At 46.7% G+C, this 22,125-nt stretch overlaps 1 protein-coding gene across 2 annotated transcripts in view; it reads left to right on the forward strand.

Annotated features, from left to right (window-relative positions):
* Nucleotides 1-20,648, forward strand: part of CFAP77 (cilia and flagella associated protein 77) — a 170,463-nt gene extending 149,815 nt beyond the window's left edge. For both annotated transcript variants that reach the window (XM_069747582.1, XM_069747581.1), the window contains exon 6: nt 20,479-20,648. In XM_069747582.1, coding sequence (XP_069603683.1) covers nt 20,479-20,601 — 123 coding nt within the window. In that variant the 3' untranslated portion in view covers nt 20,602-20,648. The remainder of the gene's footprint in view (nt 1-20,478) is intronic.
* The last annotated feature ends 1,477 nt before the right edge of the window (nt 20,649-22,125 follow it).

Consider the following 22,125-nt stretch of genomic DNA (forward strand, 5'->3'; position numbering starts at 1 on the left):
GCACAGAGACGACCCTTCACACAGAGGACGGGTACAGAGACGGCCCTTCATACAGAGGACGGGCCCACCCAGCCCTCCCATCTATAAAATGTCAGTTCCTCATTTTTAAGATCTCTGTTTGCTGTTAGTGAATGGAGACAATTAACTTTATAGTCAAAGATTGCAAACTTATTTCGGGTTTCTGTTCACTGACATCAATCAATAATTGAATATAACGGGGAATTGAATCTAAATTGCAGCTAGAGGGTCTAATGAATCAGGGAGGAAGCTTGGAAGTAGTTTTCAACTTATGCAAATAAGCTCATGACAACACCCTCCCCTTTTAGGGGGCCCTTTTCTATGTCCCTGATCATTTGCCCCACCGCCCTGTAGGATTCCACTTTCCATACCATACGTGGCTTTAGATCAGTGTTGCATGGTGTACCCCCTGGTACCACTACATATACACTTGAGCACACCTCACTTGATTTTTCAGTTTTGGATGGGGTTGCCCTTTTAAATTGTTCCTCTACATGGAATCTGGATCTTTTAGGGGTGGAGAGGATGGCGCCACCGATGTCAGAGCGTATGAAGAGTTATTATCAACTCTGTAACGGCACATATGTCCATCTGCGTCACTCGCTTCCTCCAGACATCCCTGCGAGATTCTGCGTCTCCTGGTGAAAAATATCTTATAAGTCACAAATGATCAGACATGGAATAACGTGGGCACCATACACTGTGGCGACTTAGCCCAAAGCAGCTGATCAGTGGTTTTGGCTCCGTGGGGCCCAACGGATTTTGTATTTTATCTGGGAAAATTTCTGCTGCTAATGAGTTTACATTTATAGTGCACATTGTGGCAGGTTGGATGATACCCACCAACCCACATAGTGTGCCATACAGCATCCAGTAATATTCGTACTGCCATATAGCTTCAGTAATACGAGTACCGCCATATACCACCCAATAATACAGCCATATAGCGCTCAATAATATGAGTGCAGCCATATCACTCTCGGTAATATGAGTACCACCATATACCACCCAATAATACAGCTGTATATCTCTCAGTAATATGTGTACTGCCATATACCATCCAATAATACAGCCATATAGCCCTCGGTAATATGAGTACCGCCATATACCACCCAATAATACAGCTATATAGCTCTCGGTATTATGAGTACTGCCATATAATAATGCCAGTTTTGGTCAACAACCCCCAGAGCCCTTCCTCCCGACTTCCCAGCCCTGCACCTCCAAAACCAACTTCTCCACCATCACAGAAAATCAACTCTCCACTCTACTCTCAAGATCGCATCTCACCACCTGTGCTCTTGACCCGATCCCATCCCACTTCATCCCAAACCTCATCACAGTCTTCATCCCAACCGTAACCCATCTCTTCAACCTATCACTAACAACTGGTGTTTTCCCCTCAAGCTTTAAACATGCCTCCATCACACCTGTCCTCAAAAAGCCCTTTCTTGACCCATCCTCTGTATCTAGCTATCGCCCTATATCACTTCTCCCCTATGCCTCCAAACTACTGGAACAACACGTCTACCTTGAACTGTCCTCCCATCTCTCTTCTTGCTCCCTCTTTGACCGCTTACAATCTGGCTTCCGGTCACACCATTCCACTGAAACTGCCCTAACTAAGGTCACCAATGACCTCTTAACTGCCAAGAGCAAGCGACACTACTCTGTCCTCCTCCTCCTGGACCTGTCCTCTGCCTTTGACACAGTGGACCATTCCCTGTTATTACAGACCCTCTCATCCCTTGGCATCACAGACTTGGCCCGATCCTGGATCTCATCATACCTAACTGACCGGACATTCAGCGTCTCCCACTCACACACCACCTCCTCACCTCACCCCCTATCTGTTGGAGTCCCACAAGGTTCTGTCCTTGGGCCCCTGCTCTTCTCCATTTACACCTTTGGCCTGGGACAGCTCATAGAATCTCATGGCTTTCAGTATCACCTCTATGCTGATGACACACAGACCTACATCTCTGGACCAGATATCACCTCCCTACTAACCAGAATCCCTCAATGTCTGTCCACTATTTCATCCTTCTTCTCCGCTAGATTTCTGAAACTTAACATGGACAAAACAGAATTCATCATCTTTCCCCCATCTCACGCGACCACCCCAACGAACCCATCCATTACAGTGCATGGCTGCCCACTCTCCCCAGTCCCACAAGCTCGCTGCCTTGGGGTAATCCTTGACGCTGATCTCTCCTTCAAACCACATATCCAAGCCCTTTCCACTTCCTGCCGACTTCAACTCAAAAATATTTCACGAATCCGTACATTCCTCAACAAAGAATCTGCAAAAACCCTAGTCCATGCCCTCATCATCTCTCACCTTGACTACTGCAACCTCCTGCTCTGTGGCCTCCCCTCTAACACGTTTGCACCCCTCCAATCTATTCTAAACTCTGCTGCCCGACTAATCCACCTGTCCCCCCGCTATTCCCCGGCCTCTCCCCTCTGTCAATCCCTTCACTGGCTCCCCATTGCCCGGAGACTCCACCACAAAACCCTAACCATGACGTACAAAGCCATCCACAACCTGTCTCCTCCATACATCTGTGACCTCGTCTCCCGGTACTTACCTACACGCAACCTCCGATCCTCACAAGATCTCCTTCTCTACTCCCCTCTTATCTCCTCTTCCCGCAATCGTATACAAGATTTTTATCGCGCATCACCCCTTGTCACGATTCACACCGTGACCGTCACCTCCATGTCACAGATCGGGGTGACTTTAGGCCAACAGACGGCTATCACATGTGCAGGGGGCTTATCTTAGTTATCCCTCCACTCCACAATGTGATGAAAAAAGCACACACAAGGCTATTGACCTCTTAGTTTACAGCAGGGGCTTATTCTAGGTATCCCACTGCTCTGCTATATACCACGAACTGCAGGGATTTATGTATATCCCGCTTACAGTTCCCCTTGAAACTTGCAGCTCTCTGGCGCCCCCCTTACACTCAGGTCAGATTAGGTACTGCACCTGGGGTAATTAGTCGCCAGAAAGGCTGCCTGCTATGTACTGGTTATTGGGCACGCTGCAGCGACGCAATAAACTACTCCCACTCAGGCAGGAACAATAATTATCAACGCCGCAGTTGCTACAACGACACCCAAAAGCCTGCACAAATGTATGCTGCCACCGGCTTCGATTAAACGGGTCCGAAGCTAACCCACAACAGTAGCGTAATTCCCTTCAGAAGACTTGGGGTACGTTTTAGAACAGGAAGAACGAACTAGTATTAAATAATATACCCCATCAAAAGTTTCAGGCAGTGTTTATAAACGGTTATATAGAGATGTTACCATATGAGACAATTGAAAAAAATATGTACAAGGTAATTATTAAAAAAAACAGGGATTACATGAGAAATAACACATGTGTTCAGATCAGTTCAGGAAACCAGGCTAGTGGGGGTTTCCATCTGTCCCAGTGCATTAGGAACAGCTCTTCAGGTCAGACTCACATGGCTTCCAGCAGACAGACTCACTGCTGGGGTCTGGCAAAACACTTATAGCTCAACCTGGTGACATCACTAAAAGGGGTTGGATTAACCCGTCCCTCCTACCTCTTCAGTTTAACTAACTTTACCCTAAATTTGTCTAATGTCTGTAACTCCGCTACAGAACATGTCATAGCCATAACAAACCCAGCATTCATCTCGTCTTAACATTGGCATTCTAGTGAGATCAAATATGTCCTATATGTGATGCGTCGTTACAGAGAAATCCCTACTTTTTTACCTGATGGAGTTAGAAGCTCAGGTTTACCGTGATGGATAGAGGCTCCGATGGACTTTAGCAATATCTATTTAATATTCTCTTAGCCCCAGTAGTTGGCCCAATATCTTATCGTATTAGAACAAAGGCTCTCATGGATTCTGGAAGCTTCTCTAATCCAGTTTCTGCTGGAGGAAGATTTGAGCCTGGTCGTAAAAATTCCTTCAGGAGGGGCAGGAGGGGTTTGGGAGCTGAAAGTCAGGAATTTGCAAGAAGCCATAAAAGCTCTCCTACACACACATTCTCAAGGCAAGCTAAACACAGAGTGAAGGGGGGGTCACCGCCCACCCTATATGTGCTGGCAGCTAAACTAAACTTATATGATATTTCATACAATATCGTGACACCCCTACTCTGGAACTCTCTACCCCAACATATCAGACTCTCACCTACGATCGAAACCTTCAAAAACAACCTGAAACCCCACCTCTTCCAACAAGCCTACAACTTGCAGTAATCACCGATCGACCAAACCGCTGCACGACCAGCTGTACCCTCACCTACTGTATTCTCACCCATCCCTTGTAGACTGTGAGTCCTGGCGGGCAGGGTCCCCTCTCCTCCTGTACCAGTTATGACTTGTGTTGTTTATGATTATTGTACTTGTTTTTATTATGTATACCCCTCCTCATATGTAAAGCGCCATGGAATAAATGGCGCTATAACAATAAATAATAATATACCACCCAATAATGTAGCCATATAGCTCTCAGTAATATGAGTACTGCCATATACCACCCAATAATGCAGCCATATCTCTCAGTAATGAGTACCGCCATATAGCTCCTCGGTAATACGAGTACCGCCATATACCACCCAATAATACAGCCATGTAACTCTCAGTAATGAGTACCACCATATCACTCTCAGTAATATGAGTACCGCCATATACCACCCAATAATACAGCCATATAACGCTCAGTAATATGAGTACCGCCATATACCACCAAATAATACAGCCATATAGTTCTCAGTAATATGAATACCGCCATATACCACCCAATAATACAGCCATGTAACGCTCAGTAATATGAGTACCACCATATCACTCACAGTAATATGAGTACTGCCATATACCACCCAATAATACAGCTATATAGCTTTCAGTAATATGAGTACCGCCATATATCACCCAATAATACAGCCATATAACGCTCAGTAATGAGTACCACCATATCACTCTCGGTAATATGAGTACCGGCATATACCACCCAATAATACAGCCATAAAGCTCTCGGTAATATGGGTACCTGTTGTGAATTCTGTTTTCGGGCTCCCTCCTGTGGTCATGAATGGTACTTCGGCTGGTTCTGTCCATGGACTTTCTCTGATGCCTGTGAGTGTTTGAGTTTCCTTCTACAGGTGACGAGGCTAATTCGTTAGTGGGCTGCTCTATTTAACTCCACTTGGATCCTTGTCCGATGCCAGCTGTCAATGTTGTAGCATTGGTCTAGTTCGCTCCTGGATCTTCCTGGTTACCTGTTTTCTCCAGCAGAAGCTAAGTTTCGCTTTGCTTTTTTCTTGTTTGTTATTTTTTTCTGTCCAGCATGCTTATGTGAATTTTGCCTTGCTTGCTAGAAGCTCTGGGACGCAGAGGGGCGCCTCCGCTCCGTTAGTCGGTGCGGAAGGTATTTTTCCCTGCACTCTCTGTGTGGCTTTTTTAGGGTTTTGTGCTGACTGCAAAGTGACCTTTCCTATCTTCTGTCTGTTTAGTAAGTCGGGCCTCTCTTTGCTAAATCTATTTCATCTCTGTGTTTGTGATTTCATCTTACTCACAGTCAATATATGTGGGGGGCTGCCTTTTCCTTTGGGGAATTTTCTCTGAGGCAAGATAGGCTTATTTTTCCTATCTCTAGGGCTAGCTAGTTCTGAGGCTGTGACGAGGCGCCTAGGTCATGTTAGGAGCGCTCCACGGCTATTTCTAGTGTACGTGATAGGATTAGGGATTGCGGTCAGCAGAGGTTCCACTTCCCAGAGCTTGTCCTGTATTAATGTGCTATCAGGTCTTTTCTGGTGCTCTAACTACCAGGTCCACTATTTGTTCTAACCACCAGATCATAACAGGTACCGCCATATACCACCCAATAATACAGCCATATAGCGCTCAGTAATATGAGTACCGCCATATACCACCCAATAATACAGCCATATAGCTCTCGGTAGTATGAGTACCGCCATTTTCCACCCAATAATGCAGCCATATAGCTCTCGGTAGTAGGAGTACCACTACCGACATATACCACCCGATAATACAGCCATATAGCTCTCGGTAATATGGGTACCGCCATATACCACCCAATAATACAGCCATATAGCACAGCCATATAGCTTTCGGTAATATTAGTACGGCCCTATACCACCCAATAATACAGCCATATAGCTCTCGGTAATATGAGTACCGGCTTATACCACGCAATAATACAGCCATGTAGCGTTCAGTAATGAGTACCGCCATATAGCTCTCAGTTATATGAATACCACCATATACCACCCAATAATACAGCCATATAGCTCTCGGTAATATGAGTACCGCCATATACCACCCAATAATACAGCCATATAGCTCTCGGTAATATGGGTACCGCCATATAGCTCTCAGTAATATGAATACAGCCATATACCACCCAATAATACAGCCATATAGCTTTCGGTAATATGGGTACCGCCATATACCACCCAATAATACAGCCATATAGCTCTCGGTAATATGATTACCACCATATACCACCCAATAATACAGCCATATAGCTCTCGGTAATATGGGTACCGCCATATACCACCCAATAATACAGCCATATAGTGCTCAGTAATATGAGTACCGCCATATAGCTCTCAGTAATATGAATACAGCCATATACCACCCAATAATACAGCCATATAGCTTTCGGTAATATGGGTACCGCCATATACCACCCAATAATACAGCCATATAGCTCTCTGTAATATGATTACCACCATATACCACCCAATAATACAGCCATATAGCTTTCGGTAATATGGGTGCCGCCATATACCACCAAATAATACAGCCATATAGCTCTCGGTAGTAGGAGTACCACTACCGACATATACCACCCAATAATACAGCCATATAGCTCTCGGTAATATGGGTACCGCCATATACCACCCAATAATACAGCCATATAGCACAGCCATATAGCTTTCGGTAATATGAGTACGGCCCCATACCACCCTATAATACAGCCATATAGCTCTCGGTAATGTGAGTACCGGCATATACCATGCAATAATACAGCCATGTAGCGCTCAGTAATGAGTACCGCCATATAGCTCTCAGTAATAAGAATACCACCATATACCACCCAATAATACAGCCATATAGCTCTCGGTAATATGAGTACCGCCATATACCACCCAATAATACAGCCATATAGCTCTCGGTAATATGAGTACCACCATATACCACTCAATATTACAACCATATAGCTTTCGGTAATATGAGTACCGCCATATACCACCCAATAATACAGCCATATTGTGCTCAGTAATATGAGTACCGCCATATAGCTCTCAGTAATATGAATACAGCTATATACCACCCAATAATACAGCCATATAGCTCTCGGTAATATGATTACCACCATATACCACTCAATATTACAGCCATATAGCTCTCGGTAATGAGTACCGCCATATACCACCCAATAATACAGCCATATAGCTTTCGGTAATATGGGTGCCGCCATATACCACCAAATAATACAGCCATATAGCGCTCAGTAATATGGGCACCGCCATATACCACCCAATAATACAGCCATATAGCGCTCAGTAATGAGTACCGCCATATAGCTCTCAGTAATATGAATACCGCCATATACTACCCAATAATACAGCCATATAGCTCTCGGTAATATGAATACCGCCATATACCACCCAATAATACAGCCATATAGTGCCAATATTAATATAGCCTTTAGCTCCTAATTGCAGTACCACCATATAGTGGCCAGCATTAATACAACCATGTTGCACCCAGTAATAATTGTATAGCCATATAATGCTCGGTAATAGTACAGCGATATAGCGCCCAGTATTAATATAGCTAAAATAAGTTTAGCAAACAGAACCGCCTCTCTGCAGCCGTCTTTCTGTAAGATTGGGCTCCAAGTATTGCAGTGGCGCCCTCTATAGGTCAAGGCACACAGGTCACTTGCCCCCATGAAAATCCCTGCTGTGAAGACTGTATATACAGTAGTCATTTTTCACAGGAGCTCTTAGACGGCCGCCACAAAGGCATCGATAATCCTATAGATCATCATATATCCATTCATCCTGAAGTTCCTGGTTCCTGTGATTAGTAGGAGGGACTATATCTTGGTCTCCCTGAAACAGGCGGCTCTGGATAAGCAGATTAACAAGCAGATCTCAAACTAGAAGTGACGAGACTGATATAAATGTGATCGGCGCAGAAGCTGCCGCTGCGCAAAGATGATAAAGCAGAGCCCAGTATAGACGCCCGCGGATGGCAGACTTGTCACCGTAGCCGCTGACACATTCCTCCCTCTCCCGTCTTCCTCCAGATACTTCTGAACCCATCAAGGCACAAGGAGCAGGAAGCAGAGGAGGATGATGAGACTCCTCACCCGCGCCCCCAGCGCACGCCTCCAATTAAATCAAAATTGTTTGTTTTTAATGGTCCTTTTACACTGACAAGTGGGCGATCATTCCGGCAGCGCGAGCTGTCAGGGAGCCGGGAGAATCCGCCGCTGATAATGCCCATTGCTTCCAATTAGGAGCAGAACTGCTCCTAGTGCATATCCTATTCCCCAGCTCCCCCCAAGGCCCCGGCGTCTCCGCACTTTATTTATTTTTTAAGATTTTTTTTCTCTCCCTCCTTCTTCACCACAAATTACTGACACAAAACGGCCGCGTATTGATGGCGAATGTGCGCGGTCCGAACCTGTCGGCTTTAATGAAGTGATGGAAGTTTTCCTGCCTTTGCTAAGTTCTTTCTTGTTTGACAGCTGCTGGATGTTGACCTCATAAAACATTTAGTAATTCTCATTACTCGCTGTCAAGCATCACAGTGACGGCTTCACCGAGTCATTTGCATCTAAATGTGCGAGCGTGGAGAGGTAGGGGGGCGCTGGGTGTCAGGATGGTCCAGGATGGGTGGGTGTACCCTGCAAAAGGAGCTCCGCACTGCTGCTAAAGTTACACAGTCCTCCGCATCTTATAGGGAGCTCAGTGTCTCCTCTATGTGTATGGATATGTATGCAGGGCCGGACTGGCCATCTGGCAATTCTGGCAAATGCCAGAAGGGCCTGTCTGGTCATGGGCTGCCTTGTCTGCCACGTTACGTTACGATACGATACGATACACTTTATTGATCCCGTGGGAAATTATGGTATCACAGCAGCACAACTTAAATCATAAAAATCATAAAGGAATTACATAGTTGACATGACAGTGGAGTTGACAGAAGAACATTATACATTATACATTAGAATAGGACATACACAACGATTGAACTGAAATGTAGAGAAATAAGTAGACATTCACCTTGGTGGTTTAACCCTAATGTTGTTGTTAATAAACTTAATAGTATGGGTGTCATGAGAACACAGATTCTGTTAAGAGTTGTGATGGAGCACAAAGTCGCTGACTCCGTCACTTACCCCAGCAGGCCACAGGTATGATTAGAAATTTTGATCTTGTTTTTCTCAATCCAGGTTAATATTAGTTTAACAAAGGATATCATACCAAAAGTGATTACCAAGTAAAAATACAAAAGTAACAAAAGTAAAGAGGGGGTAACTCCTAAATATTATGCCCCAATAAAGTCGATATACTTACTTAAATGACTAGCTAAATAGACTAGACAACACTAGATAAAGATATATATATAAAAAAAAGTTCTTTATTAAATACAGAATTAGCAGAGACATGTAAAATACATAAAACGTTTCTCTAGGTGAGTTGGTGAGATGACAAAACAAGGGCAGGAGTGCTGAGCATCAGATAAAACTGTCTTGGTATGCACAAAAGGGCACGCTGATGAAAAAGGAGGAATCGTGCTATCTCCAATAGCTAATCAGATCGAAAAAGTATACGGGAAAGTTCCCAGTGGAACATATCCTAATGTTAGTGATTAGCCACTATAAGGCATGAACCCAAATAGTCCTTGTCACGATTCACACCATGACCGTCACCCCTACATCACGGGTCGGGGTGACTTTAGGTCAACAGACGGCTATCACATGTGCAGGGGGCTTATCTTAGTTATCCCTCCACTCCACAATGTGATGAAAAAACACACACAAGGCTATTGACCTTAGCGGGGGCTTATTTTAGGTATCCCACTGCTCTTCAATATACCACGAACTGCAGGGATTTATGTATATCCCGCTTACAGTTCCACTTAAAACTTGCAGCTCTCTGGCGCCCCCCTTACTCTCAGGTCAGATTAGGTACTGCACCTGGGGTAATTAGTCGCCAGAAAGGCTGCCTGCTATGTACTGGCTATTGGGCACGCTGCAGCGATGCGATAAACTACTCCCACTCAGGCAGGAACAATAATTATCAACGCCGCAGTCGCTACAACAACACCCAGAGGCCTGCACACGGTAAGCTGCCACCAGCTTCGATTAAACGGGTCCGATGCTAACCCAAAAAAGTAGCGTAATTCCCTTCAGGAGACAGGGTACGTTTTAGAACAGGAGAACGAATCTAGTATATTAAATATTACCATAAATGATTTTCAGGCATTGTTTATAAAAAGTTATATAAAGATGTTACAATATGAGACAATTGAAAAAAAATATGTACAAGGTAATTATAAAATAAAGGGATTAAATAAGAAAAGGTACAACTCACATGTTCTTAGTTCATATCAGTTCAGGCAACCAGGCTAGTGGGTTTTCCATCTGTCCCAGTTCATTAGGTACAGCTCTTCAGGTCAGACTCACATGGCTTCCAGCAGACAGACTCACTGCTGGAGTCTGGCCAACAAACTTATAGCTGCAGCCTGTGACATCACTGAAAGGGGTTGGATTACCCCGTCTCTCCTACCTCATCAGTTTAACTAACTTTTCCCTAAATTTGTCTAAGGCTTGTAACTCCGCTACAGAACAGGTCATAGTCCTAACAAACCCAGCATTCATCTCGTATTAACATTGGCATTCTAATGAGATCAAATATGTCATATGTGTGATGCGTCATTACAGAGAAATCCCTACTTTTTTACCTGATGGAGTTAGAAGCTCATGTTTACAGCGGTTAACAGATCCGTCGCTGGACATAAAGAATATGTATTTTCCTTTTTTCTAGCCTAACTCATTTGCCCAATATCTGATCATATTGGAACAAAGGACTCTCATGGATTTCTGGAAACTTCTAGACAGTTCCTGCTGGAGGAAGATTCCAGCCTGGTCGTAAAAATTCCTTTAGGAGGGGCAGGAGGGGTTTGGGAGCTGAAAGTCAGGAATTTGCAAGAAGCCATAAAAGCTATCCTACACACACATTCACAAGGCAAGCTAAACACAGTGAAGGGGGGGTCGCCACCCACCCTGTGTGTGCTGGCAGCGAAACTAAACTTATATGATATTTCATACAATATCGTGACACCTCCCCCTTTTGGTGTGCGCTACGGCAGCAGAACCCCTCGGTATGCCTCCATGCGCACCTCAGTAGGTTCACCCTGGTGGGACAGTCCATCTGCATTTCCATGCTCCCTGCCCGTTTTGTGTTCAATGTTGAAGTCAAACTGCTGAAGGGCAAGGCTCCAGCGTAGCAACCTGCCGTTGGTTCCACACATGGCGTTTAGCCAGTGCAGAGGGTGGTGGTCTGTCACCACAGTGAAGGTGCGACCGTACAAGTAGGGCTGCAAGCGCTGCAGGGCCCAGACTATGGCCAGGCACTCCTTCTCGATGGTGGAGTAGGCCACTTCCCTCGGCAAAAGTTTCCGGCTCAGGTATAACACGGGGTGCTCTTGGTCCTCCGAGTCAACCTGGCTGAGCACAGCACCAAGGCCAAACTCGCTGGCGTCGGTCTGCACCAAGAACGGTCGACTGCTGTCGACTGCTTTCAACACAGGGGCGTTGCACAGTGCTGTTTTCAACGCCTGAAAGGCCCCCTCACAGCCGTCGGTCCAGTTGACGATGTGGGGTAGCTTCTTCCTGGTGAGGTCTGTCAAGGGTTTTGCCAGGCTACTATAGTACTGTACGAAGCGCTTATAGTACCCTGCAGTGCCCAGGAAGGACATCACCTGTTTCTTGGTCCTGGGGGTGGGCCAGTTCACAATCACTTCCACTTTCTCAGGCTCTGGCTTTAGGGAGCCTCCGCCTACCCGGTGCCCCAGGTAGTGGACCTCCCTCATGCCCATCTGGCACTTTCCCAGCTTGATAGTCAGTCCTGCTTGGTGAATTTGCCTGAGCACCTCCTCGAGATGCTGCAGGTGTTCCTCCCAGGAGGGACTGAAGATGGCAATGTCATCCAAGTACGTCACTGCGTACTTCTCCAGTCCCTGAAGCAGGAGGTTGACCATCCGCTGGAAAGTGGCAGGGGCATTCTTCATGCCAAAGGGCATGACCGTGGACTCGTACAGTCCAAAGGGTGTGATAAAGGCGGACTTCTCCTGCGCCTCGGGGCTGAGGGGAATCTGCCAGTATCCTCTACTCAGATCCATTATTGTCAGGTATTTTGCGCCAGCTAACCTCTCAAGCAGCTCCTCAATGCGCGGCATTGGGTGCGCGTCAGAGGCTGTGATGGCGTTGAGCCCCCTGTAGTCCACGCAGAACCGGGTGGTTTGGTCCTTCTTTGGCACGAGAACTACAGGTGAGGCCCATGCGCTCTTTGACCGTCGAATCACCCCCAGCTGTAACATCTCATCGATCTCTTGGCGCATAATCTGCTGCACCTGGTCAGAGATTCGATAGGGTGTTCGCCGTAGTGGGGCGTGATTCCCGGTGTCCACCTCGTGGACTGCTAACTCAGTCCTCCCAGGTCGGTTGGAGAACATGACCAGGAAGGGTTCCAGTGTGGTTTGCAACTGCAACCGCTGGGGTTCAGTTAACGAGGCGCTTACCTCCACGTCCTCGATGGACCCACTGGCCTTGGCTTGGGCCAGCATGTCCAGGAGGGTGTCTTCCTCCCCGTCTTCGGGCAAGCTGCAGACCGGTAGGACGAAAGGCTCACATTCGTGATGAGCCTTCATCATGTTGACGTGAAAGGCCTTTCGCCTACCCCGAGCGTGGTCAAGCGTGACCACGTAGGTGACCGGGTTGAGCTGTTGGTGGACGACGTACAGGCCCTCCCAGGCTGCCTGAAGCTTATCCTTTGGTATGGGGACCAGCACCCACACATTTTGACCCACATGGTAGGCCCTCTCCCGGGCGTTATGGTCGTACCAGTGCTTCTGGTCAGCCTGAGCCTGCGTCATGTTGTCATGCACCAACTGCATCAAGGTCTGCATCTTGTCACGGAAGCGCATGACATACTCCACTATGGACACTTCAGAAGGGTTCGGCTCCTCTTCCCAGGATTCTCTTACCAACCCAAGGGGTCCCCGGACTCGCCTGCCGTACAGGAGCTCAAAGGGGGAGAACCCCGTCGAGGCCTGTGGAACCTCTCGGTAAACGAATAGCAGGTGTGGGAGGTACCGCTCCCAGTCGCGCCCTTGGGTCTCAACCAGCATGCGTAGCATCTGTTTGAGGGTACCATTGAAGCGTTCACACAAGCCATTGGTCTGTGGGTGATACGCACTCGATACCAGGTGCTTCACCTGCATTCTCTTACATAGAGCCTCCAATGGGCGAGACATGAATTGGGCCCCTTGATCAGTAAGCATTTCCCTTGGAAACCCTACAAGTGAAAAGATGGCCAACAGGGCATCCGCCACCTTATCTGCCCTAGTTGACGACAGAGCTACTGCCTCTGGGTACCGGGTAGCGTAGTCTACCACAGTAAGGATGTATTGCTTTCCAGAGGTGCTTGAGACGGCCAGCGGGCCCACAATGTCCACCACGATTCTCTGGAAAGGCTCCTCTATCACTGGCAAAGGGATCAGGGGAGCCTTAAGAGCAGGCCCCCCCTTTCCCCACTCTTTGACAGGTGATACAGGAGCGGCAGTAGTTTGACACATCTGTCCCCATCTTAGGCCAATAGAAGTGTTGAGACAGCCAGGCCTTAGTTTTGCTGATCCCCAAGTGTCCAGCTAGCGGGATCTCATGGGCAATCCGTAACAACTCACCCCGGAATTGCTGCGGGACAACCAGCTGTCTTTCCCTCAACCACTCCTTTTGCGATTCTCCGGATACTGTCTCCCGGTATAACCTTCCTCGTTCCCAGAACACCTCGGCGAGTTGTCTCAAACTCTCTAGGTTCGCATATGTGCGCAGAGCGGCCTGAAACTCCTGGCTAGGGGAAGCCAGAAGCGATGTCAGGGTCCCTTCCCCACGGGAACCCTCTTGGACCTGCTCTTGATCCACCTCTGGTTCAGTCACACTGATGACTTAGGAGGGTCCGGAAGGCCAACAGTTATCTGCATTCCGGGCACTCTGACTGCGGGTGACAGCAGCTACGTAGGCTGTCTCCCCGGGGGTTTCTACAGACCCATCAGCCGACGCTGCTATGGGCTCTATCTCCCCATCCACCCCCAACACTCCAGGGGCAGTGCTACTTATGGGCCAGTTACCTTCCTCGGTGGCACTGGTCACTTTCATGGCATCACCTTCCTCATGGTTCCCATGCATCTCCGCATTTCCTGTAGCACCAACACTTGCCCCTGTTAGGGGTTCCTCAGCCGTCTCACTCCGCAGAGCGACGTGGCTGGGCACGCCTGTACCTATGGACACATTAACCTTCACAGAAAAATCATTATCAGGTTCAGTTGGCACAGGTGCAACATTTTCACCATCAATCCTAGGGAAAAAATGGTTATTAGATGCATCATTACAAGATAAAGCATGGTCAGGTAACACATGCGATTTCCCATCATTATCATCATCATCATCATCATCATCATCATCAGGGTTTTCCCCGGAATAATTTCTTCAGGGGCCGCCAGTTCGGGTCGGATGAGGGTTCATTCAGCCCCGGTGTCCTTGAGGCCTGTAGCAACATGGCCTCCCACAGTGACGTGCTGTACGTTGTCACACACCCTCCCAACCACACCACCCACCAAAAGAACTGCTGCATTAGGCCCTGGGGCCTTGGCTGGGAGGTTCTTCTGCTTGTCTGGACAGTGGGTACTGATATGACCAGGCCGCCTGCAGTGGTAACACTGGCGAGGTTCGGTGGTAGGTCTGGTGTTGTTGGCCACGGGGCCAGGACCTCTGGTGTGTTGGCTGGCAGGGGTACTGGCGTTGGTTGCAGGCTTACCCCCTCTCCAGCTGGTGGTGACTGGCTTCCGATCTACGGTTGGCCTCATAGGCATCGGCAATCTGCGCTGCTTTCGTCACGTCTTTGGGTTCTCTGTCCATCACGAACTGTCGCACCTCAGCTGGGCAAAGATGTAAGAACTGGTCTTTGATCATCAGGTCTCGCAGCTGGGCAAAGGTGGTCACTGACAGTCCTTGGGTCCACTAGTCAAAGTGGGTCCCCAGTCCATGCACCACATCACTGTAACTGTCGTGTGGGCCACGTTGGAGGGTCCGGAACTTTCTACGGTACACCTCGAGTGTAAGCTGGTACTTGGCTATCAGGGCCTGCTTGATGGCGTCATAGTCACCATCTTGTTCTTGAGGGAGGGCAGCAAACGCCTCCAGAGCTTTGCCTCTCAGCCCTGGTGTCAGGTATCGGGCCCATTCATCTGTAGGCAGCCGGTACTGTCTGCAGGCTTTCTCAAAGGCCCGCAGAAACGTGTCCATGTCCCCGTCCTTTTCCATAACATGAAAGTGATCGGGCCGGGGCTTCGGTGTCTGAGCGCGGCTGGGCTCACGGCTGGACTGGAACGACCCCTGCATTTGCAGTTGGGCCATCCGCAGCTGGTTCTCCCGCTCCGCTTGCCGCTCGGCTCGCTGGGCCTGGGCCTCTCGCTCGGCTCGGGCCTCGGCCTCCTGCCGGTATTGCTGGATCAGCTGCCGACGTCCCTCATGGTCGTCAGTGGGGAATTCTTTCAAGGCCGCCTGCAGGTGGGGGTCCAATTCGCCCTGGTTGCTAGTCGGGCCCATATTCAGTAGTTGGACCTCTGCTGCACCACCTCTGCTCGTGCTGGCTTCTGCGGCCACTGGGCTCTGAGAGTTGTCTACAGCAGCTTACCATTGCACCAGGTCTGCGACCAGTTGGGCTTTGTTTTTGCCTGCAAAGTCAATGTGCTGTGACTTGCATAAGGCAATAAGGGTGTCTCTCGTCTGCTGCTCATAAAAGGTTTCTCCTAGCCCAACCATGGTTGCCAAATAAGATAGGACAGAAAAACGAAGAGAAAGGGAAGGGATAATTACCAGTACACACAATTGTCTCAGGACTAATAAACACTGAGTTCGTTCTCCAAACTTATTTGCACAGAGTCCTCGCAAGAACTTTGCAACTTTTTAGTGAGAGGAATGATTGCTCAAACCAAATCACTAATGCTCTAATATATCCCACCGCCTTGCCACCAATTTGTCACGATTCACACCGTGACCGTCACCCCTACGTCACGGGTCGGGGTGACTTTAGGCCAACAGACGGCTATCACATGTGCAGGGGGCTTATCTTAGTTATCCCTCCACTCCACAATGTGATGAAAAAACACACACAAGGCTATTGACCTCTTAGTTTACAGCAGGGGCTTATTTTAGGTATCCCACTGCTCTTTAATATACCACAAACTGCAGGGATTTATGTATATCCCGCTTACAGTTCCACTTAAGACTTGCAGCTCTCTGGTGCCCCCCTTACTCTCAGGTCAGATTAGGTACTGCACCTGGGGTAATTAGTCGCCAGAAAGGCTGCCTGCTATGTACTGGCTATTGGGCACGCTGCAGCGATGCAATAAACTACTCCCACTCAGGCAGGAAAAATAATTATCAACGCCGCAGTCGCTACAACAACACCCAGAGGCCTGCACACGGTAAGCTGCCACCAGCTTCGATTAAAAGGGTCCGAAGCTAACCCTAAACAGTAGCGTATTTCCCTTTAGGAGACAGGGTACGTTTTAGAACAGGAGAACGAATCTAGTATATTAAATATTATACTCGAATGATTTTCAGGCAGTGTTTATAAAAAGTTATATAAAGATGTTACAATATGAGACAATTGAAAAAAAATATGTACAAGGTAATTATAAAATAAAGGGATTAAATAAGAAAAGGTACAAGTCACATGTTCTTAGTTCATATCAGTTCAGGCAACCCGGCTAGTGGGTTTTCCATCTGTCCCAGTGCATTAGGTACAGCTCTTCAGGTCAGACTCACATGGCTTCCAGCAGACAGACTGACTGCTGGAGTCTGGCCAACAAACTTATAGCTGCAGCCTGTGACATCACTGAAAGGGGTTGGATTACCCCGTCCCTCCTACCTCTTCAGTTTAACTAACTTTTCCCTAAATTTGTCTAAGGCTTGTAACTCCGCTACAGAACAGGTCATAGTCCTAACAAACCCAGCATTCATCTCGTATTAACATTGGCATTCTAATGAGATCAAATATGTCATATGTGTGATGCGTCATTGCAAAGAAATCCCTACTTTTTTACCTGATGGGGTTAGAAGCTCATGTTTACAGCGGTTAACAGATCTGTCGCTGGACATAAAGAATATGTATTTTCCTTTTTTCTAGCCTAACTCATTTGCCCAATATCTGATCATATTGGAACAAAGAACTCTCATGGATTTCTGGAAACTTCTAGACAGTTCCTGCTGGAGGAAGATTCCAGCCTGGTCGTAAAAATTCCTTTAGGAGGGGCAGGAGGGGTTTGGGAGCTGAAAGTCAGGAATTTGCAAGAAGCCATAAAAGCTCTCCTACACACACATTCACAAGGCAAGCTAAACACAGAGTGAAGGGGGGTCGCCACCCACCCTATGTGTGCTGGCAGCGAAACTAAACTTATATGATATTTCATACAATATCGTGACAGTCCTGATGTAAATATACTAATTATACTAAAGTGCCACAAATAGTGTTCCCAGTAAAAAGTGCTTTCCCATGTGGGGACTCGGTACCTTTCTGCCGTCGCCCCGACGTACGTTTCGTGTGGTGGGCTTCCTCGGGGGGCTATGTGGTAATATTAGTAATATATCCCTATCTGGTGCTTGGAAACAGGGACAACATGGGCCTGTGTGATTACAAATGCCAGGGCTGAATTTCAGTCCCAGTCCATACCTGTATGTATGTATGTATACACACTGCACAGTACCACTCCTCCTGTCCTGTGTATATAGTACAGACCAAAAGTTTGGACACACCTTCTCATTTAATGATTTTTCTGTGTTTTCATGACTATGAAAATTGTATATTCACACTGAAGGCATCAAAACTATGAATTAACACATGTGGATTTATATACTTAACAAAAAAGTGTGAAACAACTGGAAAAAAAATAATGTCTTATATTCTACGTTCTTCAAAGTAGCCACCTTTTGCTTTGATGACTGCTCTGTACACTCTTGGCATTCTCTTGATGAGCTTCAAGAGGTAGTCACCGGGAATGGTCTTCCAACAATTTTGAAGGAGTTCCCAGAGATGCTTAGCTCTTGTTGGCCCTTTTGCCTTCACTCTGCGGTCCAGCTCACCCCAAACCATCTCGATTGGGTTCAGGTCTGGTGACTGTGGAGGCCAGGTCATCTGGCGTAGCACCCCATCACTCTCCTTCATGGTCAAATAGCACTTACACAGCCTGGAGGTGTGTTTGGGGTCATTGTCCTGTTGAAAAATAAATGATGGTCCAACTAAACGCAATCTGGATGGAATAGCATGCCGCTGCAAGATGCTGTGGTAGCCATGCTGGTTCAGTATGCCTTCAATTTTGAATAAATCCCCAACAGTGTCACCAGCAAAGCACCCCACACCATCACACCTCCTTCTCCATGCTTCACGGTGGGAACCAGGCATGTAGAGTCCATCCGTTCACCTTTTCTGCGTCGCACAAAGACACGGTGGTTGGAACCAAAGATCTGAAATTTGGACTCATCTGACCAAAGCACAGATTTTCACTGGTCTAATGTCCATTCCTTGTGTTCTTTAGCCCAAACAAGTCTTTTCTGCTTGTTGCCTGTCCTTAGCAGTGGTTTCCTAGCAGCTATTTTACCATGAAGGCCTGCTGCACAAAGTCTCCTCTTAACAGCTGTTGTAGAAATGTGTCTGCTGCTAGAACTCTGTATGGCATTGACCTGGTCTCTAATCTGAGCTGCTGTTATCCTCAGAAGCAGAGGTGACTCTTGGTCTTCCTTTCCTGGGGTGGTCCTCATGTGAGTCAGTTTCTTTGTAGCGCTTGATGGTTTTTGCCACTGCACTTGGGGACACTTTCAAAATGTTTTCCCAATTTTTCAGACTGACTGACCTTCATTTCTTAAAGTAATGATGGCCACTTGTTTTTCTTTACTTAGCTGCTTTTTTCTTGCCATAATACAAATTCTAACAGTCTATTCAGTAGGACTATCGGCTGTGTATCCACCAGACTTCTGCACAACACAACTGATGGTCCTAACCCCATTTAAAAGGCAAGAAATCCCACTTATTAAACCTGACAGGGCACACCTGTGAAGTGAAAACCATTCCCGTTGACTACCTCTTGAAGTTCATCAAGAGAATGCCAAGAATGTGCAAAGCAGTCATCAAAGCAAAAGGTGGCTACTTTGAAGAACCTAGAATCTAAGACATAACAAAAAAGTGTGAAACAACTGAAACTAAGTATATAATTCCACATGTGTTAATTCATAGTTTTGATGCCTTCAGTGTGAATGGACAATTTTCATAGTCCTGAAAAAACAGAAAAATCTTTAAATGAAAAGGTGTGTCCAAACTTTTGGTCTGCACTGTACATTGCACAGTGCCACTCCTCTTGTCCTGTATATATATGCACTGCACAGTACCACTCCTCCTGTCCTGTATATATATATATATATATATATACACTGCACAGTACCACTCCTCCTGTCCTGTATATATACACTGCACAGTACCACTCCTCCTGTCCTGTATATATACACTGCACAGTACCCCTCCTCCTGTCCTGTATACACTGCACAGTACCACTCCTCCTGTCCTCTGTATATACACTGCACAGTACAGTACCACATCTCCTGTCCTGTATGTATGCACTGCACAGTACCACTTCTCCTGTCCTGTATACTGGGTGTAATTCTCAATATCTGTATTATTCTGTATATACACTGCACAGTACCACCCCACCTGTGTGTATATATGTATGTATGTATATATACATATTATATACTGCACAGTACCACTTCTCCAGTCCTGTATACTGAGTATAATTCTCAGTATCTCTAATCTCGGCAGGAGTTTGTTCCAAACATCCTGGAAAACTGACCCCAGATCTTCTGTGTATGAGGCTTGTGCAGATCCTTCTGTCTCTTCATGTGATCCCAGACAGACTGGATTATGTGATATCAGGGCTCTGTGAGTCCGGATCATCATTCCCAGGAGTCTTTGTTCATTCTGTCTGTGTATATGTATGTCTGTATATGTATGTAATACACATGCGCGATCACTTCTGCACAACACCATGACTTTGGGTTGCTGATTTTTTACTTTTGCTTTTTCTCCCAGGTTGCTCCTCATCTAGATACCTTTCCCAGTGAGAAGGCACGACAGAGAGCATTCAGCGCCCATCGGTCTGATGCCGTAGCTCGTCAAGGTCTCCATGGACAAGGCATCTATAACATCAGCTGAGATCCCATAACTTCTGTGTGCAGTGCAATAAAGCCTCCTGGATTTCATGGTTTCAGTTTGTGATTTCATTTTAGTATTTTATAGAAACCTTCTGCAATGATCTGCTTTATATCTAGGTCATCTTGTAATTGATCGTCTGATCACACTGATCTCTGGATCTTTTCCTAGTTGCATAAAACTAGGACGCTACATTAAGCCATTGCCTTGTGCAAATGAGACAATAAAATGACAGCAGGTTGGTTTTCTATAGCAGGCTGTATAATAAATAGATTAAACTAAAAATTACCATTCTGAGTTGATTGGAATACAGGGTGTCACACCTTTTGGGTCTAGTCAAACCCCCACTCCAATTTGTCTAAAAACCCAATGACATCGGGATAGTGGAGGTGTTGGAGGGTAGGTGGATCCCATGGAGCTTAATTGAATAGACCACCCTTCAAAATCACAGAAGGACATCTCTAAATAAAACTTTGATATAAAAGCACTGTCCAGAATTGAAAAAAAAAAAAATGTTGCTTTCTTCCCGTAACAGCACCAAACTTGTCTACAGGCCAGGCGTGGTACTACAACTCAGTCACATTAATTTCAATACAACTGAGCATCATACTGTGTGTGGGAGAATGCATTGTGGGGGCATCATATTGTATGTGGGGGAATGTACTGTGAGGGCATCATACTGTATGTGGAGGAATGTACTGTGGGGACATCATACTGTATGTGGAGGAATGTACTGTGAGGGTATCATACTGTATGTGGGGGAATGTACTGTGAGGACATCATACTGTATGTGGAGGAATGCACTGTGGGGACATCATACTGTATGTGGGGGAATGTACTGTGGGGACATCATACTGTATGTGGAGGAATGCACTGTGGGGACATCATACTGTATGTGGGGGAATGTACAGTGAGGGCATCATACTGTATGTGGGGGAATGTACTGTGGGGGTATCATACTGTATGTGGGGGAATGTACTGTGGGGGCATCATACTGTATGTGGGTTAATGTACTGTGAGGGCATCATACTGTATGTGGGGGAATGTACTGTGAGGGCATCATACTGTATGTGGAGGAATGTACTGTGGGGACATCATACTGTATGTGGAGGAATGTACTGTGAGGGCATCATACTGTATGTGGGGGAATGTACTGTGGGGACATCATACTGTATGTGGGGGAATGTACAGTGAGGGCATCATACTGTATGTGGGGGAATGTACTGTGGGGGCATCATACTGTATGTGGAGGAATGTACTGTGGGGACATTATACTGTGTGGAGGAATGTACTGTGAGGGTATCATACTGTATGTGGGGGAATGTACTGTGAGGGCATCATACTGTATGTGGGGGAATGTACTGTCGGGACATCATACTGTATGTGGAGGAATGCACTGTGGGGACATCATACTGTATGTGGGGGAATGTACAGTGAGGGCATCATACTGTATGTGGGGGAATGTACTATGGGGGTATCATACTGTATGTGGGGGAATGTACTGTGGGGGCATCATACTGTATGTGA

Source organism: Ranitomeya imitator, chromosome 2, assembly GCF_032444005.1.
Source record: "Ranitomeya imitator isolate aRanImi1 chromosome 2, aRanImi1.pri, whole genome shotgun sequence".
Classification (NCBI taxonomy): Eukaryota; Metazoa; Chordata; class Amphibia; order Anura; family Dendrobatidae; genus Ranitomeya; species Ranitomeya imitator.